The sequence below is a fragment of the Mesoplodon densirostris genome, chromosome 4 (assembly GCF_025265405.1).
Source record: "Mesoplodon densirostris isolate mMesDen1 chromosome 4, mMesDen1 primary haplotype, whole genome shotgun sequence".
Classification (NCBI taxonomy): domain Eukaryota; kingdom Metazoa; phylum Chordata; class Mammalia; order Artiodactyla; family Ziphiidae; genus Mesoplodon; species Mesoplodon densirostris.
The window spans coordinates 74947515-74974885 of NC_082664.1; the positions used below are offsets into that span (position 1 = coordinate 74947515).

Here is a 27371-nt window from a genome sequence, read left to right on the forward strand (position 1 = left end):
AGGATGGTTGCCTGACTGAGGGCAAGGACACAGAGAGAAAGAAGTGGGTAGATGCGGAGAAATTTAGAATGTGGAATTGAACAGAATTTGGCAGCTGATGTATTGTGAGGGGTGAGGGCATAGATCAGAGGGAATAAAGGAGCAGGAGGTAAGGAGGAGGCTTGTGTTTCTGGGTTCTGACTTAGGTGGCTGGTGGTGCTGTTTATGGAGATAGGAACACGGAAACTGTTTAGGGGAAGATGATCCATTCAGTTTTGGACTGTTGAGTCTGACGTGTCTGTGGTTCATCCAGGTGGAAATTCATTGTGGATGCCTGGGAAGAAGATGTAGATTCAGCCTATAGGTGGTACTTGAAGTTTTAGGAATGAATGAAATTGCCAAGGGAGACTATAGACGGCAGAGACAGGAGAGCTGTAGGCCAGAACCCGGAGGAGTAACAGCATTTTAGGAACGAACAAGGTACTGGACACAAGTTTGTGAAGGCGACTGTGAAAGAGTGGTCAGAGCGGTTGGAAGAAAACCAGAGCACGTGATGTCCCAGAGATCAGGGAAGAGTGTTGGAAAAGAAGGTCGTGGTCAACAGTTCAGGCGCTCAGAGGTTTACTGTTGGATATTTTTGATGCTTCTATACCATACTCATTAAGTTGGCCGGTTTTTCATTGTTACTTATGGGTGATTGTCCTCTAGAATAGTGTGGGCCTGGGACACTGCAGCACATCCCTCAGCATCTGGCATTGCTCTTTTGCACATGAGTATATCTGTGATATGTGTTTGTTGCATTGGGTTATTTAGGTATCTGCAAACTCCAGCTTGTGGATTGGCCATTTGATCTTGTAAATAAAGTTTTATTGGAACACAGGCTACCCATTCATTTATCTGTTGCGTGTGATTGCTTTCATGCTGTAACAGCAGATCTGGGGAGTTGTGACTGAGACCCTACGGCCTGCAAAACCTAAATTATTTACTATGTGGCTCCTAATGTTTGCTGATCCCTGCATTATGGTCTTGAAGCTGTTTTATGTAAGCTGGTAAGATTGTATCTTTGAATTTCTTTTAAAAAAATCCGTTTAATATACTTAGGGAGAATATGGAGCATAGAACATGCCTTCCCTAGGTTGGTCATGGTCTTGTTTTTGGTACGAAGGCAGCAGAGCCAAGGGAAAGAAAAGTTAGCACATGGTCACAGCAGTCTCTTCAGCATGACTGTGGGGCTGAGTAGTACCCTTATAAGGAAAACTGCCAGCCCAGGGATGGTGGGACAAGAGGAGCGTGGACCTTAAAGGCATGCGTTTAGGACAGGCCTTTTCAGCCCTGTGATGTACCAGCCACTGTGCTAGGTGCCTGCATTCTCCAGTAGCTCAGAATCTGGTTGGAGGCACAGACCCACCAGCAGAAACGTACAGTTGCCTGTAATATGCCAGGCACAGTGATAAAGCTGCACATGTGGTACCTAAGAGGGGCAGCTAGCCCAGCCTGAGGAGAAGCCGCGGGAGGAAGAATGGCCACACCGGAAGGAGGCCACCAGGGCCTCGGGTGCCGCCCCGCCACGTGGGAGCTGGGAGTGGGTGTGGAGGGGAGGAGGCTGGGCGGGGAGGTCTACCAGCTCTGGAGTCGGAAGTTCTGTGTGAGAAGTAGGGCCCTTGAGGCTGTGCAGGCATGGAGACAAGTGGAGACAAGGCAGTTCTCAGCGGTCTACTTGTCTGTCACCAAAGTTTGTCTTCTAGGCATTTTGTCTTCTAGGCATTCTTTTTTTTTTTTTTTTTTTTTGCGGTACGCGGGCCTCTCACTGTTGCGGCCTCTCCCGTTGCGGAGCACAGGCTCCGGACGCGCAGGCTCAGCGGCCATGGCTCACGGGCCCAGCCGCTCCACGGCACGTGGGATCTTCCCGGACTGAGGCACGAACCCGCATCCCCTGCATCGGCAGGCGGACTCTCAACCACTGCGCCACCAGGGAAGCCCTAGGCATTCTTTTCTTTATTTTTTAGCTGACATATTTAGTGTGGTTTGCGTTTGTGGGAATCGTAACCTTGAACTGGTTGGGTTTTTTTCCCCTCTTACATAAAGTACAGAAGTTATCTTGCATTAATTAATATGTCTTTTGACTGGATTTGTCTTGCCTTTAGGGATGATAAAAGCTCAGTGAGCTGAGCAGGTTAACATAGGCAAGGAAAGTTTTCTGTTTATTTAGAACTGTGAACTTGCTGTCATTTTACTATCCACACCCCTCAGTAACAACAAATTACACATTCACAGTAATCTGACTGTGCTCCGCCAATGGCTTGTGTGAACGGATTGGGCAGGTGTTAGGCCTATTATATGAATAAAGAAAGTGAGATACATACTTAGATTTTAAGTTGCTTGCCAGTGTTCATTGCTTCCAGTAAGTCCTTTTGTTTGCATGTAAGAGCAACTCATTCCAATTAGTTCAGGAAAATAGGAGTTTTTCATTACCTTGCTCATGAACCAGAAAACCGGGTGTACCCAAGAGGCTCTGAGTGTTTCCTTTCCTTTTCTCTGTCTACTTTATCTCTCTGTCTGTCTCTCTCTCTCCCTCTCCTTCTCTCCGCATATCTGCCCCATCCTTTCCTCAATCTACAGGTCAGTTTTCTCTCTAACTTTGCCTTACATGAATCTGTCTTTCAGCCTCTCTCTGCATCATAAATGACAGTTAAAGCTTCAGCTCCCACTGCTATTTGGGTCATTAACTGTTTTCTTTGAGAATCTGATTGGCCCAGCTTCTCTTTTTAAGTGAGGCCATATTGTAGCTGGATTGACTCTTCCTGGGTCAAGGGCCTTTCCAGTTCCACTCAGCTTGGACTTGGAAGGTGTACCCATGTGGTTCGTAAAAGCAGGCGGTTGGGCAGCTCCCCTGAGAACCATAAAGTGAGAAGCAAGGCATCTTGAGTTGTGACCTGTCCTGTACATCCCTTCCCTGCCTAGCTCATAACTCACTTCCTACATGTAGTTCCAAAGATACCCTCTACTAATGTAACCCAATCCTCATAGGTAAAACCACACATTCACTTACCCCTTTCCTAACAGGAAGCACCCCAAAGTCATAGTCAGCTGCTGCTACATTGAGAAGCAGTCGTGGGACCCCATCATCCAATCTGAATCCACAACTCTCAGTGATGTCCATTTCAACTCTGGTTCTCTCACGATGCAGTCTAGCCATTCTGAAACCCATGGACTAAATGTTCTGTGTAACACCCAACACATCCTGTGTACTATGGTGGAGACTCTCTTAATGCTCATTTTTTAAAAAAAGGGGAAAAGAAATTTCCACCCCTTAATCTAGCTGTGAGATACATACATTGGTCACCAGCTCAGCCTATATTCTGTCTAGTAGACTAGAGCCCACATCTGGTGATGGGCAGCCTCCTGCTGGTATAACGAGGCCAGATGCTTGGACATAGTAAGATGTATTGGAGGAGCCGTGACTGCTAAGCCTTTGGCTTGCTGCCTTTCCTCTTCCATGAAATGAGTTCCCTGATCTGTAAACAACTACTCTAGAGATATTGTCTTTGGCTGTTGATTGACCTGGGTCTTTGGAAACACCATGGAATCTTCTATTTTCTTCCTATGCCTTTTCTTCTATTTTTCTTCTCTGTGTCTTGTTAAAGTCTGGTTGTGGAGGTTTTTGTTTTTGTTTTTGTTTTTTTTATGAGTTCTTTAGTAGTTAATGATGTGACACAGAATAAAATTATCAGCTGAGTGGCTACATCTCAAGCCAGAATCTTTTTGGATTTTTTTTCCATTCAACTCCTGTTAAGAGTTTAGAGCACTCTAATTTTGTAATAGATAGAGTAGGTATCTTCGGGGCTGGGATTCTGTAATCAAGCTTGTTTATTACTGAGCATTCTTTCTTGGCTAATTTTCATGTGGTTTCTGAGTTAATTGCATAGAAAATAAAAAGAAAAATTTCATTTTCCGCACTGTATTGACATGACTTTTGCATTTGCATTTAATCATTTGCACTTCTTCTATCTCAGTCTGTACAGTGAGCTGTCTTTATATTTACATACCATTGAGAACCATATGATAAATGAGGGGTAGAATTAGAACAGAGGAAATCAGCATAGTTATTTTGTAAATACCTAAGTATCAAGGAATGCTGCAGCCATCAAACAACACCAAATAACTTCAAACTAATTAAGGCATTGGAGTATTTTTTTAAACATACGTTATTTAGTCTTAATCTAGCTGTAAAAGTTCCTGTTCCCAAACCTGTCCTCTTTCTTTTCAGAGCTTCCCAGCTTTTGCTGGGTTGGGTGGGGCTTACCAATGAGAAATGGATACAGCTATCCAGAGCCACAGGAGGATTTCTGTGTTATAGGAGCATACAGACATGCACATACATATAGAATTAACAGACCACGTTTATAATGATGTGTAGTGCTAGGTATTTCAAACAGATGGTGATTGTCCTGGGAATGATGCTTTGGCATCGTGTCATTTACTGCTCTCTAGGTATTTTTGAGGTGAATACAGACATCTAAGAAGTCTGCTGCATGGGCTATGAGCAAAAGGCCAGATTTAAACATTCTTTTAAACAAACAAAATGCAGGTCTTATATGTTTAAGCTCTCTTCATGAAGCCAGGGGTTCTTAGTAGTGGTTATTGAGAGCCCCCTGCAGTTCTGGGCCTCTTCCAGTGAAGCCTCCTGCCCATGCCTGTCCTGCTTTGCCTCTCATGTGCATGTCTCCAGGCTAGCACAAACTAGTAGAAACTCGATGAAATGCCTGGTCAAAAGCAGGAAAACATGGGTAGGTTTGAAGGTTTGGGCCTTCGAATTTCTGTGGAACACTGACTCTTTACGATTTATATTGAGATTAAATATGATATCAGTGAAAGAAAACTACCAGGCTGGTGTTTTAAGAAAACCAATCAAGTAGATAAACATCCTTGAATATGCATCTTTGCCCACTTGTGTGATGATTTCCTTAGTATTAATTCTTAGGAGTAGAATTGCTATGTGCCAATTTTCAGAGCTTTTGATAAATATGCCAAAAGTGTCCTCCAGTTGGCTGTGTGTGAGAGGCTGCAGGAGTACCCACCCTCCACATTTCACCTCATTTGTATTTGTGGCTCCAGAGCCTGGTGGCACTTTCTCAGAGCAGTTGGCTTGTTGGGAGGGGTGAGAATAGAACGTGTATATAAACTTCTAAGATGACAGAGTGATATGAACATTGGATTGTTTTTGTTTATTTTGATACCCTTAGTTTAATTCCCCCAGATTCATGTGATGATTTCTTGATCTCAGCTTTACTTTCCCATTGGGCAGTAACATTTTTTTTTTTTTTTAAATGTGCTCCCTCTGCCTTATGTGCTCCTAGAAACTTTCCCAGTCAGGCTAATTAATTTAGTATCTACATCAGGTTCTTCATACTCAATAACCATACAGAAATAAATTAGCCAACAGGCCAGATATAAGAAAAGCAGGGCAACGTGGATGACGGTAAACTGATATTAAGACTCAGTTTGGGAAATAAAATAGACAGTGGTGGGGATGATGAATTTGAGACTGTGGACCGTGGTCAGTGGTGGGGGGAGGGGGGCTGCTGGGAGAAGACTGTAGGACTACTTAATGTTGCTGGAACTTCAGGAGAAACTAGAAATCGGTTTCACATAAAATATGCATTTTTTTCTTTTTTCTTTTTTTTTTTAACATCTTTGTTGGAGTATAGTTGCTTTACAATGGTGTATTAGTTTCTGCTGTATAACAAAGTGAATCAGCTATATGTATACATATATCCATATCTCCTCCCTCTTGCATCTCCCTCCCACCCTCCCTATCCCACCCCTCTAGGTGGTCACAAAGCAACGACCTGATCTCCCTGTGTTATGCGGCTGCTTCCCACTAGCTATCTATTTTATATTTGGTAGTGTATATATGTCCATGTCACTCTCTCACTTTGTCCCAGCTTACCCTTCCCCCTCCCCGTGTCTTCAAGTCCATTCTCTATGTCTGTGTCTTTATTCCTGTCCTGCCCCTAGGTTCTTCAGAACCTTTTTTTTTTTTTTTAAGATTCCATATATATGTGTTAGCATATGGTATTTGTTTTTCTCTTTCTGACTTACTTCACTCTGTATGACAGATTCTAGGTCCATCCACCTCACTACAAATAACTCAATTTCATTTCCTTTTATGGCTGAGTAATATTCCATTGTATATATGTGCCACATCTTCTTTATCCATTCATCGGTCGATGGACACTTAGGTTGCTTCCATATCCTGGCTATTGTAAATAGAGCTGCAATGAACATTTTGGTACATGACTCTTTTTGAATTATGGTTTTCTCAGGGTATATGCCCAGGAGTGGGATGCTGGGTCGTATGGTAGTTCTATTTTTAGTTATTTAAGGAACCTCCATACTGTTCTCCATAGTGGCTGTATCAATTTACATTCCCACCAACAGTGCAAGAGGGTTCCCTTTTCTCCACACCCTCTCCAGCATTTATTGTTTGTAGATTTTTTGATGATGGCCACTCTGACTGGTGTGAGGTGATAACTCATTGTAGTTTTGATTTGCATTTCTCTAATGATTAGTGATGTTGAGCATCCTTTCATGTGTTTGTTGGCAATCTGTATCTCTTCTTTGGAGAAATGTCTGTTTAGGTCTTCTACCCATTTTTGGATTGGGTTGTTTGTTTTTTTGATATTGAGCTGCATGAGCTGCTTGTAAATTTTGGAGGTTAATCCTTTGTCAGTTGCTTCATTTGCAAATATTTTCTCCCATTCTGAGGGTTGTCTTTTTGTCTTGCTTATGGTTTCCTTTGCTGTGCAAAAGCTTTTAAGTTTCATTAGGTCCCATTTGTTTATTTTTGTTTTTATTTCCATTTCTCTAGGAGGTGGGTCAAAAAGGATCTTGCTGTGATGTATGTCATAGAGTGTTCTGCCTATATTTTCCTCTAAGAGTTTTATAGTGTCTGGCCTTACATTTAGGTCTTTAACCCATTCAGAGTTTATTTTTGTGTATGGTGTTAAGGAGTGTTCTAATTTCATTCTTTTACATGTCACTATCCAGTTTTCCCAGCACCACTTACTGAAGAGACTGTCCTTTCTCCGTTGTATATTCTTGCCTCCTTTATCAAAAATCAGGTGACCATATGTGCATGGGTTTATTTCTGGGCTTTCTATCCTGTTCCATTGATCTGTATTTCTGTTTTTGTGTCAGTACCATATTGTCTTGATGACTGTAGCTTTGTAGGATAGTCTGAAGTCCGGGAGCCTGATTCCTCCAGCTCCATTTTTCTTTCTCAAGATTGCTTTGGCTATTCGGAGTCTTTTGTGTTTCCTTACAAATTGTGAAATTTTTTGTTCTAGTTCTGTGAAAAATGCCATTGGTAGTTTGATAGGGATTGCATTGAATCTGTAGATTGCTTTGGGTAGTATAGTCATTTTCACAATGTTGATTCTTCCAATCCAAGGACATGGTATATCTCTCCATCTATTTGTATCATCTTTAATTTCTTTCATCAGTGTCTTATAGTTTTCTGCATACAGGTCTTTTGTCTCCCTAGGTAGGTTTATTCCTAGGTATTTTATTCTTTTTGTTGCAATGGTAAATGAGAGTGTTTTCATAATTTCACTTTCAGATTTTTCATCATTAGTGTATAGGAATGCCAGAGATTTCTGTGCATGAATTTTGTGTCCTGCTACTGTACCAAATTCATTGATTAGCTCTAGTAGTTTTCAGGTAGCATCTTTAGGATTCTCTATGTATAGTATCATGTCATCTGCAAACAGTGACAGCTTTACTTCTTCTTTTCCGATTTGGATTCCTTTTATTTCTTTTTCGTCTCTGATTGCTGTGGCTAAAACTTCTAAAACTATGTTGAATAATAGTGGTGAGACTGGACAACCTTGTCTTGTTCCTGATCTTAGAGGAAATGGTTTTGGTTTAAAATATGTATTTTTAAAATGTACATGGGCTAAGAACATTTATTCTTGCAAAACTACCCATTGGTCCACCTCAGGTCTGTCCACCCCCACTTCAGTGAACAGGTGGGGATGTACATTTTAAAAGTTCACCTTTCACCTTCCTTCCTCCCACCAACCCCCATAAGATTTAGTACCAAATGGACATCTGAGGAGTTTATATTTATCTCAGATACCTTTTTTCTGTAACAGCTTCTCTGACCATGTTTCCTCCCATACATGTACCCAGAGTTTCCCTTTGCTGTTCTGAAAGTAGGGTCTGTGCAGAAATGAGTATGTCCCTCCAGGGAGTCCTCTGCACTCACCTTAGGTCCGGCTGTGTCCGTCTGTCTTGAAGCATCCAGGGCACACCCCTGGCACAGATCCCAGGTGGAAGCCCAGGCATGTCTCAGGTCACTCAGAGTTAACAGCTTCCATGGCTTTCCATCAGGGTGGATCTCCCTGCATAATCTGTGCAGGTTGACCTAATTAAATTCTTTAATTACATCTCAAGGACAGGCTTAGCAGAGTAAGTAGCTCCTGATCACCAGCCTCTGAAGGATTAAAATACCTGCCTCTTGTGCTGCTGTGAAGCAGCAGCTTCAGACTCCTCATTTGGTCCGGGGTGGCCTGTTTCCTTGTGCTTCTCCTCGACTAGACTCTTTCCATTGGATAGATCTAACTGGTCTGTAATCTCCATCCCTTGTACAAAGCCCATGTCACGGAAATTACTCAGTAAATGTGTGAAGAAGGATAGGTCCTGTCCCATGGTGGAATTTCTTTGTTACCTCTGATAATAAGGAATAATGTATTTGGAGCAGAAATGGTCATCAAAGCCAGATGGTTGTCCTCTTAGAAGGCTTGGAGAGCTTTAGCTCCACGTGATGTATTTCCCTGTCTGACCATGAGTGGTGAATGATAGTGACTGTTATTCATCATCCCCTTGCTTTATTGCTGAACCCACTGGACCAGTCTTAATTAATTTCTTCTCAAATGCTGCATAGAATTGCTTGCTTGTTGATTGTTCTTCTTCTCCACTAGGATGTAAAGTCTGTGAGGGAAAGGACTGCCTTGACCTTAGTGTCCTCAGTGTCTAGGACAGTGTTGCATATTGAATAAGTGAGGCTGTGTCTTATCCCAGCTCTGCTCCTTGTGTGTGCCTTTCCTTTTCTTGCCCCCTTTTTTTTTTTACTGTCTACACAACCCTGCATCTCCCTTGTGTAGCAACACTGCATCCACACTGGGGCAGACTTCAGTTGGCTCTGTCATTATTTTCCTGTGTAAGCTGGCGGTTCCCTATGGTGAGGCAGAGAGGTGCAATGGAAACAGGACAGGACTGCAGGAAGAAAACCCATCTCTTTTCTGGCTGAGTCTAGCAGAGCCATCAAGGTTTTTCCCTTCTCTGAGCCTTATTCTCTTTACCTGTCTGGGAGAGATGATGATACCTCCCTCATAAATTGGGCAGATGAAATAGCATGACACTGGAAGTAAGCTTTGTAAGATACACTGTGATGTGTATATGCTTTTGCAGGTATAAGCTGACATGCGTACATGCCCGTCTGCCTTTCAAGGACCAGGGCACCCCAGGTAAAAGCAGGCTGACCCAGGGAGCTGTTTTCCTCCTCCTTCATCCTTCACAACAGTCTTGTGAAGTGGGTGGCACTACCCCATCTTAAAATTGAAGGTACAGCTCTCAGAGATCTAGAACTTTACTCAAAATTATTCACCAAGTAAAGGCAAAGACAGAGCTCAGAACTGATCATCTGATGACAAACCTAGCCTTCTTTTCACCACCCAACATCTAGAAGATTGAGTGGGGGTTAGTGACCACTATGCCCTTGTCCTGGATTCTGGTGCTGGATTACGTGTGCTTGAATGTCTGTATAATTTGTTAATGTGTGATACTATAAACTTGTGCTAGTATTAACCTGAGTTAGTATTAGAGTAGTGTTCAATTTTCAATTGATAGATTTTTCTTCCCTATCAAACACTGCACAGCTGGTTAGGTCAGAAGTTAGTTATTTTCTGGAACATGCTGACTAAGATAGGGGTTGACATTAAATGACAGAAGAACTGATCGAATGGGGCAGAATCTGCATTTGCATATGGACCTTGAGTCTCACCTGGATTTGTAGGCTATTCTGTGGCATCCCTAATGCATAGAATGGGGATGCCTGCCTACCCACCGATCCATCCCTTTCACATTGAGATTTCACTGTTGATTGGATGGTGGATCCTAACCAAGGCATTCTAGTTTGTTGCTTCTGGGGAGTCTCAAGTGAACCTGTAGAGACTCTTCAGTTACCCAACAGGACCTTGTGCAGCTGCGTGTGGAAGTCAGGATAATTTTGGCATTTCTGAGAGCATTTTAATAGAGCACTGATTACAGATTGCAGGCACCTGGTGGTGGCTTTGTACTGAGGCTGAAGGGTGCAGTTCCAAAGACAAGAACTGGACTTGATAGATTCCTATTTTCCTCCCCTGTTGTTTCCAGGGCCTGGAATAAGTGCTGAGAAACCTTTATAAGAGCTGATCCAGGCTCTTGGTGTGGTTAGCATTGTGCTTTCAGGAGACCCCTCCAATCCAGAGCATTAATTCCCAGACTGGTAATAGACTTGTGCCTTTGCCCAGGGCATGTTCTCCTTCCAGTGGCTCAGAGCACTGAGACGGTCGGAGGGGCTCCTGTTAGTTGGGGTCAGTACAGAGCCCTGTGGCTTGGGACTTGGCCAAAACAATTCTGTGCTTCTTGGACTGTCTCAACCTGTTCCATTTGGGCAGGCCATCATTGCTTTTGGCCTCGACAGCCAAATGAGAAAACATAAACTGTGAAAATTCAAGGGAATAGAAGGTGATAGCCAAAAGTTGAGGTTTAGAAATCTATGGGCTAGGGATATTCTAGTCCAACACTTAATTTCATGCCAATTCATGAGAAAAAGGATGAATCTGAGAAGAGTTGCCACTGTAATAAATGATATTTTCTCTCTTTCCCTCTCCCTTTGACATAACACCTATTCTCACCTTCCACAAACTTGGGATTGCTATCATAACTTCGCAGTTATGTGGAGAACATCGCAGTAAGGTGGAGAATAGTGGCTAGCCCTCATCTTGGCCTTGCTACTCTTTAGTTGTATGATTTGGGAATTACCCTCTGGATTTCAGTTTTCTTATGATATAAGGAAAAGAATTGGATGAGCTAGACAATCACTAAATCACTTCCAGCTGTTAAATGTGTAAGCTTAAGAATGCTAACATACTAACTTGCACACATCTTTCAACTGAAGTATAAGCTGCTGGTGGGTAGGGCCCCAAAATTTGTCAAGCAATGGTTGTTGGTTGGCTCATTTGGAAGGTCTTGCTGAGATCCTACTCAGTAAAGTCAAGTGCATAGAGTTCCTCTTGCCAAGCGCTTCAAATGTGTGAAGCCAGGGGCATTGCTGTTAGGGAAGCAGCTAAGGTTGCTTGAAGCATTGGCAGTGGAAGACAGAAGACACAGCAAGAGTATGGGGTAGGAGGTAACAAGGAGGGTCCCAGTTGTGCTTTTGAAATACCAGAGGGGGGTAATACAGCAAAGGAAGTGGAAAGAGGAGTTTTCCCTGAGAACCAGCAGAAACCTTTGAAATATGTGCCTTTCATTTTTAAGCCTTTTCCGGTTAGGAAAATAGCCTGCAAGGTTCATAAAACTGCTTGGTGGCAGCCATCCAAGATCCTCCCAGGAGTTGACTCCTGTTATAAACGGCTGGTCTCCAAAGGAGGGTGGCAAACAGCTGTGATGAGGCTTTGGTGGGCATTGTCCTGTTTGTGGAGATAGAGCTTTATCACAGACTCTCTGTTAATGTATTCTTTTTTTTTTTTTTTTCTTTTTGCGGTATGTGGGCCTCTCACTGTTGTGGCCTCTCCCGTTGCGGAGCACAGGCTCCGGATGCGCAGGCCCAGCGGCCATGGCTCACGGGCCCAGCCGCTCCGCGGCATATGGGATCCTCCCAGACCGGGGCACGAACCCGTATCCCCTGCATCGGCAGGCGGACTCTCAACCACTGCGCCACCAGGGAGGCCCTGTTAATGTATTCTGAACTCCCCAATTTTCATCTTGGAATCAAAATGAGCTCTATTCTAACTAGATTACGTGATCCTCTTTGCCAGTTTCACCACATGACCTGCACACCCAAGATGAGCAGATATCCAGAAAGAACGACTTCAAACTCCAGCCTGACTCATTATCTTTAGTAGCTGGGCAGGGATGATAACAGTATCTTGTCCACCCCAAAGCAAGGCTGATCAGAGGCAAAACTGTGAAGCAGATGAATTTGTCTTGATTTACCTGGAATGTATTTCTATCTCATCTCTTCCTACCTTTTTCATTTCTTCAATAGGAGATAGGGAGAGAAAAGACTACGAGTATCACGCTTCCTAGGTTCATATCCTAGCTCTGCCCTTGAAAAGCTGCATGATCTAGAGTAACTTACTTAACTACTCTGAGCTTTAGTTTCCTCATCTATAAAATGGAATCTCACCCTCCTCTCTCCCACATAAAAATGTATTAATGAGGACTTTCAGATACCAAAGTCACATGTTTAAGTGTACGCATCTCCTGTCGGAATTTGAGGTGCTGACGGGAAAAGCTTTTGGAGGCTGGGAGGGAATCTTTTTCAGCACCATTCAGATTACACTGCACAGGCACAAAATCATGAACTTGATTGTTGGGGAGACTGATTAAAGTTGAAATGACAATCCTTGGCTTGATCCGTATGGGAAGAGTTTAATGACCTTATTGAAAATCTCATTTGTGAAATTGAGCCGTTGAAGAACAGAGTCCTTAGTCTTTTAAGTTGACAGTGTAAATATGTATAACAGGGCTTCTGGATGTATCACATTTCTTCTGCGCCCCTCATTGCTGTGAAGGACTTCATGTCAGAGTATGATACTGATAAAATGTCAATTACAGAAAACTAATTGAAACTCTCAAGAAATTATAAAGTGATGATATTCTCCAAATAAGGGATTCAAGTAGGAAATACTCTCAGAATTGATGATTTAGAGACTATTTTGAGAAGTTTTGCTCTGATTTTTAGATTTTTAGAAAATATATAAACTTGTTTCAACTACTTTTGGTTTTTGTAGGTTTCATACACTTAAAATTGGAGGATCTTTTTAAAGGTTTATTACCTTTTTAGTGTTATATTCCAGGTCTGTTCTAAAACAGAAATAGCTGAATCAAGAGAATTTATAATTTACCTAAGATTTGAGTTAACAAATATCTGATATAAAAGGCTCATTTTATGCTTGCTGGAGGATTTGTTCATTGATTTGTTTGTTTTTAATGGTTGATATGTTTGGTCTTTATTTTTTAATCCAAAACTTCTGTTGTAAACTTCTGTATACATCAAAAAGAGAAAACACCTGAACCACACTGTCTTCCACTTCCTTTCATGTGTGGGTTCAGTGTTTCCCCCGTTGTTTTCTCTTCAGTGTAAGTAGAAGAAGCACACTAATTCAGCAATCAGTACAGAGCGTGGCACACAATTAAAATGTTTATTTTCATTTGTCAATCTTCGTGTGGCTTGGTCCATATTTGGTTGGAATAGATTTGTCTATTATGAGTGTTGTTAATAAACAATGCTCTCAGGCCAACATATTGTTTTGTTAGTTTGCCAACTAGCTGTTGGGCACCACAATGACATGAGTACTCGAAAATTGGGAGATGCCAACAATTGGAGCTCCTTTTGGTTCATTTTCCCTTATAACCCTTTGTTCTTTCTTTGATATGCTTAAACTCATTTTTAAGGCCTGCCTCACACTTTGGATCAATAATTCTGTCATAGACCAGTGAGTGCACCCCAGCCTGCCCTTCCCTTTGGTACTTTATTTCTCCCCATCACTGTCGAGTTGGTATATGGGTACTATAGAACCAACTTAGCTGATCCTGGAAATTTAAACTTGTGAATGTGGAGGTTCTATTACAGAATAAATCCCTCAACAAATCCTCCAAATGGCGTATTCCCAGTACCTTTTTTTGTTCTTGGTAATGTTATTTTTTGGCTTTGTCATATCATCTGTTAAAGTTAGGAAGTGATTGACAAGGCGGCTCAAAAGTACCCCCACCACGTAAATAAACTTGTGTAAACACAGGTCTTGTGGTCTGGGTGCAGAGAAGGGTTTGTTCTTTGGATATTAAGCCTACAAGAAGAATGTGCTTACTGAACATATAAACAAGGAAAGAGGAGATGACAATAGTCTAGATTTATAATTGAAGCAGACATGAGTCACTGGTTTGGAGGATCCTGTGAACATAATGTCTCATACAAGAGGAGGGTTAGTATATACACGAAAGAGAAAGCCAGCCAGGTCTTATGGTATTTGGTAGCCTGATGGTAAATAAGAGCTTCTTTTCCTTCCTTAAGGAGCTAAGTGTCATGACCAGGGTTGCTGTGTGTGGTTGTGCTGCTTTTGCACTGCTCCAGTGATTGTGTCCAAGCGAGTAGGTGCAAGTGGACATCTGGCTGGCATTCTGCGCACCAGGTCGTGGGTCCTGGCATGGAGCTGCATTTGCTCAGAGGAAAGGTGACGTTTTCTTCTCACCAAAATCACTTCCAGACCTTGTGGTAATCATTCACAACATCTGCTCTCCTTTCTCACAACTCTTTGAAGGTGGAAATTTATCCGCTTTCACCTTTGGGATTCCCAACACCATGCCTGGACTGGAGTTGAAAAGAGAGTAGGGCAGACTGATAATTGGATCCCAGTAAAGTAAATTTTGATGTATTTTCCAGTTTGGGGAGAAAGAGTGTACCTCAAAAACAATTTTTTTTAAGGAACACTCTAGTCAAGTTATAGTGGAATAAGAATACTGCCCTGCAGAATCTTGGGCCTATTTTTCTTTGTTTCAAAATCCAGACATAATCATATTAACATTTTAGCAGACTTTTTTCTAGAAATCTCTTTATGCATATGAGTACACACATATAAGTTTACATTCATGAGCTCGTTTTCTGTTTTGTAACTTCCTTGTTTTCACTCTGTATTATGTCATTTTTTCAAGTTAGTATCTATAGATCTGTGCCATGATTTTGAAAGGTTATGTGATAGTCCATTGGGTTGAAGGGCTATACTGCATTTTAACAATGTAGATTGAATATTGATGGGTATTTAGGTTGTTTATAATGTTTTGCTCTTAAAAATGGATCTGAAGTAAGCATGCATCATGTATAATACACACATTTCCTTTTTCTCTAGTAGTAGAGTTGCTGGTTCTAGAGGTTTCAGTTCAAATACTAATCTCTATAAGAGAGGAATTATAACTTCTTCATAATCCTGAGACCAATAGGGATGGGTTAAAAATGCCATAGTTTACCATTCATAAGCACACATACCTAAAGATTCTAACTTACAAAAAGAGCAAGCTTTGGAAGATGCATTTAGCAGCTGTCTTGATTGTATACTTGGGATTGCGTGGAGGTGTTTTGTAAATCATGAAGTACTGTACAGACCTCAGTGACTCATTACTAGAGCTTTACAGAGCATCTGCCATGTACTCTCAAAAAAGGTTTACAGAGTCTTTATTTTATAAATAATTCATTAAATACAGAGAAAAAACAAAAACCCAGAGACAGTGGATCTGGACCTGGTTGTACAGTGGAATAAATCAAAGATATCATCAAGAAAACAAATCCCAGACCTTGCCCCCACAGGTCCCCTGAATCTGTGTGAACAAGACCTGGGGACCCCAGTTGATGTTGATGTACACAGTCTTTGTTTGGAATTCCCCCTTTAATATATTTTTTGGTCTGTCTCCAAATATTTTTCTAGCAGAATAGAGAATATTTTTAGCTTTTATACATATACTTAAAATTTTTATTTTTCTTGTTTGTAAGTTTCTGGCTTTTTCTAGGATATTTTTAGCAGATTTGCTGTATGACATTGACTTAGTCTCAATCTTTGTAAATCTTGTGAAATCTTAATTATGGGTTCTTGGTCTGCCATCCCCTTCTGGTTTTATACCATTGGCAAGCCCCTTCCTTAGCCCTTGTTTTTTCTACCAGAAAAAATGGTGAACTCATAGTGATTGCAATTTTCAACTTTGAATGGTATCACCAGTTTAAAGTTATCTGTCTAGTCTAGTGGTATATCTGACTCCCCTTTTAGATTCTATTTATAAGAACTTTTAGTTGAGAGTAATAATTGAAGTACATGGAAAAATTGGCTGGTAGGTTGAAACTTTCATCTAATTAATTTATCCTCATGCTTACATGCTATGGATAGACTAAAGTTTTCATCTTGAGAGCTATCTTATCCAAGAGTAAAGTTGTCTAAGTAGAAGTAGAATTGCATATTTATAATAATCAGTAACCCTTACTTGAGTAAATTTTTATAAAGTAGCTAAATTGACCTCAAATTATCTCATTGGTCTTAATCTACGAAACAAGAAAAAATAAAATTGATTTTTATTGCCTAACAAGTTGCATATTTTCTGGCTACTAAGTGAAGTTTTTAGAGTACAGTTAACATTTTTAGATTATCTCTAAGTTTAATGACTGTGTAATAACATCTGACTTGTAACATTTAGTACTTAAATACTGTGGCGTTTAAGGGAAGCAATTTAACATTTCTCTACTTTGGCCTCAATATTTATAACATCCCCCAGTTCCTTGTCAAGGTAATTGTGTTTCTCTTTCAGGACATGAGGCATGGAGTAGAAACAGTTGAATACAGTTATACTTGAATCATATTTATCCTTTAGAATATTACCTTGGACAGTATAGAGGGACAATGGTAGCAAGATGGGAGTGGTACTAGAACCCTTTTAGGAGGCATCCAAATCATTCAAACCAGGGATGATGGGGATCCGAATTAAGGTAGAGGATGTGAGGATGAAGAGCATCTAGTGGAGCCCAGAAATATTAAATCGGATCTATAGAACTTGGTAATTGGTTAGTTGTTATGGGGACTTGGAGGGTTTGAGAGACAAGACTGAGTCTAAATTAACTCTTAGTGGAAATGCTCAGTTGCCAGCTAGACACATGGATTTAAAAGCAGGAAGGCAGTGGGATCTGGGTGCATGATTAGTGTCATCCAATTAAAGGCAGAAGTCAAGTTGCATTTGTAGAATTTCAAAAACAAAGTGGCAATGTAGAGAAGTTCTATCTTAGAGAATAACCTTATTTCTCTTATTTCTAAGTTATGTGAGGTCACCTCACTAGAGTTTCCATGCACTAGTAGAGACCAGCTGATTCTCCCCAAAAGTGTTCTGGGATGATATCCTGTTTGCTGTTAACTTGCAGAATTCTGAAACTTGATATCGGCTGGTTTTGAGTGCATCTACCTCAGGGTTGAGTCATAGTAACTAGTTTAAGAGGGTGAGGTCTAAAACCAGGCATTCTGGTTACTTGTTGGCAATGGGAATATAATCGTCATACAGTCCAAATTACTTGTGTTGGCATAGCCAGTGCCATACCATGATCAGAAGATTACATGTGAAGCGTGGCAAGTGAATGAGGTTAGAGAATCTGTTATCTAATAATATTAAGCGAAGTAAATGTTGCCTCTGTTTCACCAGAGGCAGAGCTTACCTCTCAGGTGAGAAATATTTAAGCCCTGTCAGCCCCACCGCCTTAGAGCCACCTGCAGGATGATGAGTGCCCCACCACAGGTCATCTGAGGTTTTAATGAGTTCCTACCACTCCTCCTTGTCTCTTGACCACAGAGGACACATGTCAGTTCAAGTACTGGAAATGGAAAATGTTAGTGTTGGAATGCAAAAACATCTTACCTCTCTACTCCTTAACTTACGTACTTCATCTGCCTCCTCCGTGAGGTCCTTGGAGTTTACAGCTCCTCCTGGAGAGGAGGATTGTAGGTGGAGGACCATCTCACTACCATAACTATGTGCTGACAAAAGTGGTTATGGGTTAGATGGCTTAAAGGGAGAAGAAGATAGATGAAAAAGCTTGAGGGAGAGGAAAGTTAACTGTGATTAGTTTCCAAAGCTACCACTTAAGGCAGCCAGTTGCTTTGACTTGCAAATCATATTGTAGGTTGGTTTCTTGGATGGGAAAGCTTTGTAATTATAGCCTTTAGAAGCTGTGGACCAGGAAGAGAGAAAACTTCCATGGGTTGTAGGGGAGGAAAAATAATTTTCCCTTTACTCTTCTCAGTTCTTAGCTGAGACCCCTGTAATAAAAGACAGATTAACAAGAGAAAACCAATCAGAATTTTATTAACATGTATACCTTGTGTATACATGGGAGATACCCTGGGAAAAATGAATAATTCCCAAGGTGACTTAGAATTCAGGATTAAATACCATCTTATTAGGGAAGGGGGACAAGGTGTACACCTCTTAGGGGAGAGAAAAAGATTTTTAGAAAAGATAAATGGGCCCTTACAAGACTAGATGGGAGGTGTGACAGTTTGTGACAGAGTGTGTCTGAGTGTGGTGTCAACTTCTAGTCTACTGTCCTGTGACAAGAATCAGTCTTCTCTGGTGGATGAAACTCCGGGAGAGGGGATTTATAACAACCGAGTGCCTTTTGGAGGATCTGTCTTTAGACAGATAAAGGGAATTCAGAGAAAGCCTGTCCCTACATTTGCTGTTTTTCAGATACCTTTGGCTCAAAACAATCCATATACTAAAGCAGAATATTTTGGGGCGGCATGTCCTGCTCCCCTTCAGGGTGATGTAGGTTGGAGTAACTGTGGTCAGTGGTGTACCACCGCTGTGTATTCATCTTGTTTTCCTTACAAAGAGGTCCAGCTGTGGGCTGGACATTGATTTACCAGTAGGAAGATCTAAGATCTGAGAAATCTGCTTGGTTGAATGGAGAGAAAAAGTCCTGTACATTCTCTTCCTGTATTCTCTCCTGAGAATACACTCCTTTCCATCCCCACAGTTCCTCCTTAGTTAGGCTCTCAGCTTTTCACTTAGGTGTCAGGATGGCTGCAGTTAGAGAGTTGTTTAAACTACAGATCCCAAGATTCTTATTTGGTGGGGGTAAAGGAGGGGCCCAGGGGTCTGCATTTTTGAAATCTCTCCTTGCCGAGTTCAGACGTGCAGCCAGGTTTGGGAGACACTCATAGATTATTTCCACGAAGCTACATTAGTACCCCTTTTACATTCTGATTCTTTCTCTTCTAATCCACTGTCCATTCCCATTTCCAGGTGGCATCAAAAACATACATGCTGCTCCCAGGCTTGTTAGTATCCTTGGCCTGGACAAAAACTTTAGACAATTTCCCATAAAAATGAGCCTGATAGTCTCTTGTGAGTGAGTTTCCTGAGGGTGAAACCTATAAATAGCTCATCCTGATAACACTTTATACAGAGCCCTCCATATGTTAGACTGTTTATCCATATTTAGAGGGTTTCATACCCATGAGTGAGAAAAGCAAAGCTTTGGTAAATAAAATCCAGTTTCTCTTTTACAAATACCTTCTGTCATGGATGGCTACATTTACTCAGTTTCTGCAAGTTCAGAGGGTCTTTTATTTTTCATATCTTAGTAGGAGAGTTAATAAAATTTTTCCATTTTAAGCATTCATTATGATTCAGGCACCAGAATAAGTGATTTGCATGCATTGTTTCATCTAATTCTTTCAATGCTTCCATGAATTAGGTGAAGCTTTCTCCATGTTGCAGTGAGTAAACTGAGGGTCTGAATTTTAAGCGATTTACCCACATATAGGTCTTAAGTTTTGGAAATAAGATTTGAACCCAAGTTTGTCTGATTCCAAACTTGTGGTCAGTGAAGTTACTGGTTTTATTTTTCCTCTTTTTTTCTCTCTTTTGTTCTTGGCTGCTGAATATCCATACAAAAAAACAACAAAAGGCCATTTCCATTCCTTACCAGTTTTTCAAAAGAAGAGCAAGATTTCCTGAAAATTTAGTAGCACATGCATGTTGTTCCTTTTCTTTTTTTTTCTCTGACAGATTTTGCATAGTACAATGGTAGCTTTCTGTTTCTTTTAACCACAAGTTTTGAAAAATGTGAATCTGAGTTGGAAAAGCAAAAGCCTTGCCACAGTTGGGAAGGCGCTGTTTAGAGAATGCCTGATGAGTTTGGGAAGATGACTTTCTTTCTACATTGCTTTTATAGGACGTTTGAAGCCACTGTGCTACCACTGGCTTTCTCTTTCACGTGTCCCCAAATGCTGAGAGGTGAGAGGCCTTGGAGCTAGAAGAGAACTAGTTTCTCTCTTTTTAAAAATATGTCCCTATAAATTACAACACCCTGCATAGCAAAGTCATGGGGTAAATCGCAGTGGGGGGAATTCTGTTTGCTAACTTATAGGAAATCACAGAGTGTCAGTTAGAGGTCAGCACATTGAGAAACTCCATCATCATTTTGTACTCAGCTAGTATGAAGAACCTGGTGGCAATGATAAAATGGCATGATCTGAGCACATAGATCTGGGCATAGATCTATAATGTATAGACAGAGGTATAGATAGATAATAAACACCAACACTATTTATTCTTTATTTCTGCTGCCACTAAGAAAACCTACTACAGAACTGAAACCACGAGAAATTTCTTTAACTAGGGGAAGGTTCTTTTTTAATATATCTCTTTCCTACTATGAGGTTACAGGTGTGGGACCAGTTACAGGTGGGCAGCTGTGTGGGCAGCATTTGTGAATCTTGCATTGGGAAGGATGTTTCATGGTCTTCCATCATAAATCGTCTGGATTTAAGGGAAACCTTTGATGTAGTCAGTAGTCAACTCCTGGAGAGCAGGGAGCGTATCTTAGTTATTTCTTATATCTCTATACTGAGCATTGAGGTGGCACGTAATAGGTGTTTGTTTGCCAACTGGCTCGATTTTACAGCAGGTTGATAGCTCTTTGAGCTACTGTTACCATATATAGCTGTGCTGTTGATCCCTCTGCAGGATCTCTGAATCCTCTGTACAGCCTGCATGACCAGCCCATTGGCCTTCTCTGCACCTTTAGTTCTGATTTGTTATTTGCTTGAGCAAATGTTGGTTACTGCTTAAGACATAGACTCTGACTAAGATGATGGAATAGAAAACATTTACTCATTTACTCAAGTTGCAGCTGAGTTTTTGGATGATAGAGTGTTAAAATTCAGATTGATCTTGAATATAATAGACATAAATAAGCAGAATCAAGACTTTTAGGGAAGTACAACTTTGGAAAACTAAATATAACATGGGGACTGTGTATATGTAAATTTGAGGGGTGGGGGGGACTCTTTGGGAGTCAGCAACACGATGCTTTATTTTCTTAATTATTGGGCACCCACTGCCAGTTAACCACAGGAGCATAACATGTGGGAACTGCTGGGTAACATTTCCAAAATACTTGGCATTAGTCAGACATTTTTTTAGAATTGTGTGTCCACTTTGGCTGAAGGAAACTGTGGAGAATTTGGCGAGGGTCCAGAGAGCATGGCAATGAGAGGCAGAGGAGCACTGGAAAATAGGACCCATTGAAAGAGGCTAATAAATAAGGATTAATTACTTAGCCTGATCCAAAGCAGCTGAAGGGTGATTAAATTAATGGTCTTCTGTTGCATATGTAGTTATTATGTGGAAGATGATATAATTATTTCTGCTATGAATAGAATTAGGGAAATGGGTTTACATTAGAGTTAAAGGAGATTTTGAAGTTGCATAAAGAACCTCTTGACTTTAAAGATTTTTAGACAGTGGAAAGATTTCTCAGCTGGAAATGTGAAATCATGGTCCTGACAGAATGGGAATGGGGTGGGTGCCACTTGCCAGTTGGTCAGGTGCAGCTGGGATAGAGACTGACACACTTTCTAGATCTCATTTTTTGCTGCTCATCTCACATTGCGTTTGTCATTTTCAGTGAGTAAATCTGTATTCCTTTTTTGTTTGAGTTTTTTTCAGTTATTACAAATGTAAAGGCCTTCCTTTTAATGATTCAATAATGCATTTCAAGCAAGTGAGAGGTTAAACCACAAATTGAAAATTACTTCATGTGTGAATCAACTTGCTGCTCATTCTTTTTTTAAAATTTTAGTTGATTTACAGTGTTCTAGGTGTACAGCAAAGTGATCCAGTTACACACATATATATATTTTCCATTATAGGGTATTACAAGATATTGAATATAGTTCCCTGTGCTATAGAGTAGGTCCTTGTTGTTTATCTAATTTTATATATAATAATGTGTTTCTGTTAATCCCAGATTTCCAATTTATCCCTCCCTACCCTTTCCCCCTTGGTAACCATAAGTTTGTTTTCTATGTCTGTGAGTCTGTTTATGTTTTATAAATAAGTTCATTTATATCATTTATTTAGATTCCACATATGTGATATCATATATCTGTCCTTCTCTGACTTACTTCACATAGTATGATAATCTCTAGGTCCATCCATATTGCTGCAAATGGCATTATTTCGTTGTTTTTTATGGCTGAGTAGTATTCCATTATGTGTGTACACCACATCTTCTTTATCCATTCATCTGTGGATAGACGTTTACATTGCTTCCATGTCTTGACTATTGTAAATAGTATTGCTATGAACATTGGGGTGCAAGTATCTTTTTGAAATAGAGTTTTCATCTTTTCTGGCTATTTGCCCAGGAGTGGGATTGCTGGATCATATCTGCTGCTCATTCTTATACGAGCCTTTGTAATACTGCCAATTCCAGCTTGCCTTTTCTTTTTCTTTAGAAAACTCACTGCGTGCCCTGCTCGCTTGGTCAACAATGAGTGCCAAGTCTGCCATCAGCAAGGAAATTTTTGCACCTCTTGATGAAAGGATGCTGGGAGCTGTCCAAGTCAAGAGGAGGACAAAGAAAAAGATTCCTTTCTTGGCAACTGGAGGTCAAGGCGAATATTTAACTTACATCTGCCTGTCAGGTAATGAAAATGAGATATGAATATTATTAAAACAACTTCTGTTTTAAAGCAGTTAATTCTAAGGTGTCCAGGAGGGTTATAGCCCAAGGTTTGGATACACCTGCCTTTCCATTCCTTTCCTGTTTCTCTGTTACCTTCTTTGATCCTTATTTGCTCATGGCACCTTGGCTTTTGATGTTGCCTAGTATGGAAAGGTAATGAAGTGCAATTTTAATGTCCTTTCAGTTTCATTAAGAGCATCTGTAAAGGGTTTGGCAAACACTTCTGTTTGTCCATACTTTTCCTTCACTAGGGCCTTGACAGAAAGTGGGCTATCTGAGATTTTTTGTTTTAGAACACTTCCTGGTATTTGGATAATTGTTACTACCAGCAGCCTGAGTTTCATTGACTTTTCTTTTTCTTAACAGTTGTCAATAATCAGTAATAGTTGGTCTCAAGATAAATATCGACACTGTATGGAATGTGAGAAAGTAGACTCAGCTCATAAATCACAGCTTTGCCTGACAGCTGTTCCTTGTCAGGAAGAGACATCTGTTCTATGAAGCTTAGAATTTTGTGGGATTACTTTTTTTCTCTTTCCGTTAGTGATTGTAGGATATCTGTGGGACTTACTGTGAATTCATACCAAGTGTTTTGAGATGAAATTTGGATAAGTTTTCCATGGAACTATGGGTGATGCTAATCTGAGCACCTGGAGCATTTGTAATATTTCTGGTATTTCTTGTAACTGGGCAATGGAGGAATTAGGCTTACCTTCATCTTTTTTCCAGTTTTCTTCAGTTGTGGCTTGGGAATAAAACTTATTTTTAGACCCATTTTTAGCTTTTTTTTTTAAAAAAAAAATTAAGCCTCAGATCATTTGTTTATCAGAATTTATTTCAAGGTGGAAATAGCTTTTTTTCCAGAAAGAACATGTAGAGATAATAATAGGACTGTATCTTAGTTTAAAATAAAATGGAAATATAACCCTTTGGTAAGAATGCCTTTTCAATGGTTAGAATGAGAATTGACCTTGAAATATTGGTCTCTCTTTAATCCCAAGTAACAGTTAGGTTAATAAGATTTGGTGACTGTTGGAAGACATTTGCATTCCTTTAGTGTGCTGAGCAGTGCTTGCCATATAATAGGGGCTCAATTAATATCTAAAGAAGTAGCCTTTCCTAATACCTTCCTAGTATTTTGTTAATGAGGTTCAGGTCTTAAAAATATTTCCACATCTTTAAATTTGAATTCTAGAATTTTCGCTTATACCAATAATGAATAGAATGCATTAAAAGAAACTTTGTTTTGTATTTGGGCTGAGCTGAACATGGGATGAGCAGGGACACATAATATTCTAATTAACCTCCATTCTCTCAATGTTTCATTGAGATTTCTTGAAGGTAGTTGCAGAAAAGGTGGATGAAAAAAAGGGCGGTTTCGTTTGCCTTTTAGGCACGTGTTATTGTCAGCCTCTTTCTAATCATGAAGTCTGCAAGAGTGATATGGGGCCTCTAATTCCCTCTCCCGGTGAAAGAGCATGACCATTTCCCCTGCCATAGGAGATAATGACCGGGGTCTTACTGGATAACTGCATTTCCTTTACCAATTACCAAGACCCTCAGGCTTAAAGCCTGCAGCTATGAGAATTACTTTTCTGTTGCATTCTAATGGAGGACAGTCTTGAGTTCTGAAAGTCTTCATCCTTTTCATGGATTTGAATTTTGAGAGGAGAGATTGACAAAGCAGATCTGATATTTAAGCAGCTGATTTAATGGAAACTGGGGCAGGAGAAGGCCAGGCAACTTTGACACCCACAGTGTTTTTGCAGTTTGATTTTTCTTGTAATCGAGAAAGAAGCAGCCACCTTTATTTTCGAACTCATGAAAAGCGTAGAGGCCTATCAGTACATCTTTGATAAGGTGTTGTTTTAATTAACAAGTAATTAATTAATTATGCACATATTTATTAAGTACTTTTTATGTACTGAGCACTCTTGGTGCTGGGGGTTCAGTTAGGAGAAAAACTCATGAAGCTTACCTTGTTTGTTGGGGAAGGAGCAGTAGACAATATTTTATTCACTAAAATAAACATAATTATTAACTGTGAAAAGGTGAAAGAGGAAAAATATAGTGATGTGAAAGCATGTGTGAGGAGGATTTGACCTGGTTGGGAGAACCCAGAGCTGCAAGAAAAGTAGGGCCTCACTGGTTCTGAAAAGAAATGGTGTGGGTGCAGGGAGCATTCCAGGCAGAGGAAAGGCGGCTTCTTTGAAAGATGAACTGGATTCTGAGTTCCTCCTTGTCTCCTGTGTAGTCCTGTTTAGTCTTTGTAGCTCAACTCACATAGGAGGCTGTGAAGTGAAAGCAGAGCCCTGGAATGACAGCTGTTCCTTCCTGCCATCAGTGTGAACCTCCTGTGCTTTCTGGGAGTCCAAGCCCTTCAACTCTTGTGATTTGGCTGAAGAAAAACAGCTTTCCATTTTGAATAGGCAAAATTTGTCCAAATTAGGGCAGTGTCTGCAAATAATTTTTCACCACTTTTCAAACAGCATAAAGAGTTATATTCTTTTTTTTAAAGAGAAGAGTATCAAAGCTCTAAAAGTTTGCCAACATATGCATGTAAGCATGGGTGTTTTATATATCCAATGTCTTTTAGTAATGATTCTTTGTGTGAATTTTTTTCCACCAGTATTTGGCAGAGTTTATAATCTGAGAGGGAGAGGCCTGTGATCATGAGACTTATTATTTTCAGAGCGGGTTGTATATCCTGTAGGGGAACCCAAAATGGTGCTGGAGCAGGGGAAATAAGATCTTTCTTGAGTTATTTAGCTATAATTGTGTAAGGAGAGAAATAACCTCTCCAGTTCATCCATGGAGCTTTGGGATAGAATTTGATTGTTTCTCATTGGACTTCCTGGCTGGCTTCTTGAATGGTATGCAGATACTTACATACTGAGAGGCCTCTGTGATTAACATTCTTAAAGCATTGGTTTCCACTTTCTCTTTTCAGCAATGGCTAAAAGTAAAAAGGCTGACAATACCAAGTGTTGACAAGCATGTGGAGCAACTTGAGCTCTCATACTTTGCTGGTGGGAATGTAAAAATGATAGAATTGCTTTGGTAAACAATTTGACAGTTGTTTATAAAGTCAAACTTGCATTTATATGACTCAACAAGTCTGTTCCTAGGCATTTACCCAAGAGAAATAAAAACATATGTCCACATAAAGAAATGTACATAGAGGGTCATAACAGTTTTATTTATAATAACCAAAAATCAGAACTCAGATGTCCATCTATATGTGAGTGAATAAAATTATTTTTATAACTATGCAGTGGAATGCTACCTGGAAATTAGATGAACTACCAATACATGCAGCAACATGGATGAATCTCAAAAGCCTTGTGTTATGTGTGGGAAAAAAAATGGAAAAGACAACATGATGTATAATTCTATTTATATGACATTCTAGAATGGACAGAACTTAAGCTATAGTGACAGGAAGCCTATTGGTGGTTGCCAGGGGGTGGAGTTGGTGATTGATTGCAAAGGAGCATGTGGGGATTTCTTGCAATGGTGTAAGGGTTCTATATGTTGATTGTGGTGGTGCTTACTTGGGCGTATCACAAGTAACCACCAACTCATCAAACTACACACTTAAAATGGGTGCATTTTATTATATATAAATATATCTTGGTACAATTGGTTCTAAAAAATGTCTTACAAAGTCACTTGTGGGATGATCATAAGAATTAATTAACCTTCTGATCTTAGTCTGCTCTGTAAGATGGACAGAAGCTAGCCCTCTCCCTTAAGGTATGAGAAGTTATCCTAGATGGCCTTTTGAGTCCTCAGATAGAAGCAGCTGTGTATCATGTAAACCTGTGCTTCCATCTATCTGATCTGTGTCTCGATAGTTCCTTATAACACCTGGCACATTGCTGAGTATAGACACAATAGATGCTTAAATGGAAGATGCTATGTAAATGGATAGCTTACTAAATACCTGATGATAGTATGGACTTTATTTATAACTTAGAGCTGTTAACTCATTCAAACTGTAAAGCAAGCTCTGCCTACAACTATTTCTATAATCAGTTGTCCCCTCCATGAAATTTGGGTCTATAATACTACACTAGACACTGTCTGTGGAGAGTGTTTCTCTCTAAATAAATGCACTTCTTACCTATCAAAAAAAAAAAAACTACAGTAGAAGCATGCTAAGAAGTTAATATCAATTTGCTATTAGAGGCCAGTTACCTACTGAACATTCCACAATTTCATGTTTAAAATCTATTTTCCTGATCCTGTTTTAATTCAGTATGCATAAAGTATAATGCTACCCTTCATATACGTAAATGGATAAAAATCTTTCCTTGGCTGCTCCCCATAGAAGGAGCATGAAGAAACTTCAATTTTTGTAATTAATACATTCTCTTACATAAACTTTAATTTTTGTGATTAAAACATTCTCTGTTCTTAAAACAGAGAATCTTAATCATTTCAGAATGATTTTAGATTTGTAGAGAGCAAAATTTTATTATTAAAAAAAAGTTCTGAGTGATCTTTGAAGAAATCATTTATGTAAATGGATCCCCATGGAAGGTAATGATGGGGATTAGAA

General features: G+C 40.1%; 1 protein-coding gene across 5 annotated transcripts in view; it reads left to right on the plus strand.

The window, feature by feature from the left end:
* The window catches only part of STXBP6 (syntaxin binding protein 6), a 271989-nt gene that overhangs the window by 48790 nt on the left and 195828 nt on the right, over positions 1 to 27371 (plus strand). For 4 of the 5 annotated variants that reach the window (XM_060098185.1, XM_060098188.1, XM_060098189.1 and 1 more), the window contains exon 2: positions 22578 to 22766. The exons of the other annotated variant lie outside the window; for it this stretch is intronic. In XM_060098185.1, coding sequence (XP_059954168.1) covers positions 22578 to 22766 — 189 coding nt within the window. The remainder of the gene's footprint in view (positions 1 to 22577; positions 22767 to 27371) is intronic. 5 annotated transcript variants of the gene reach the window in all.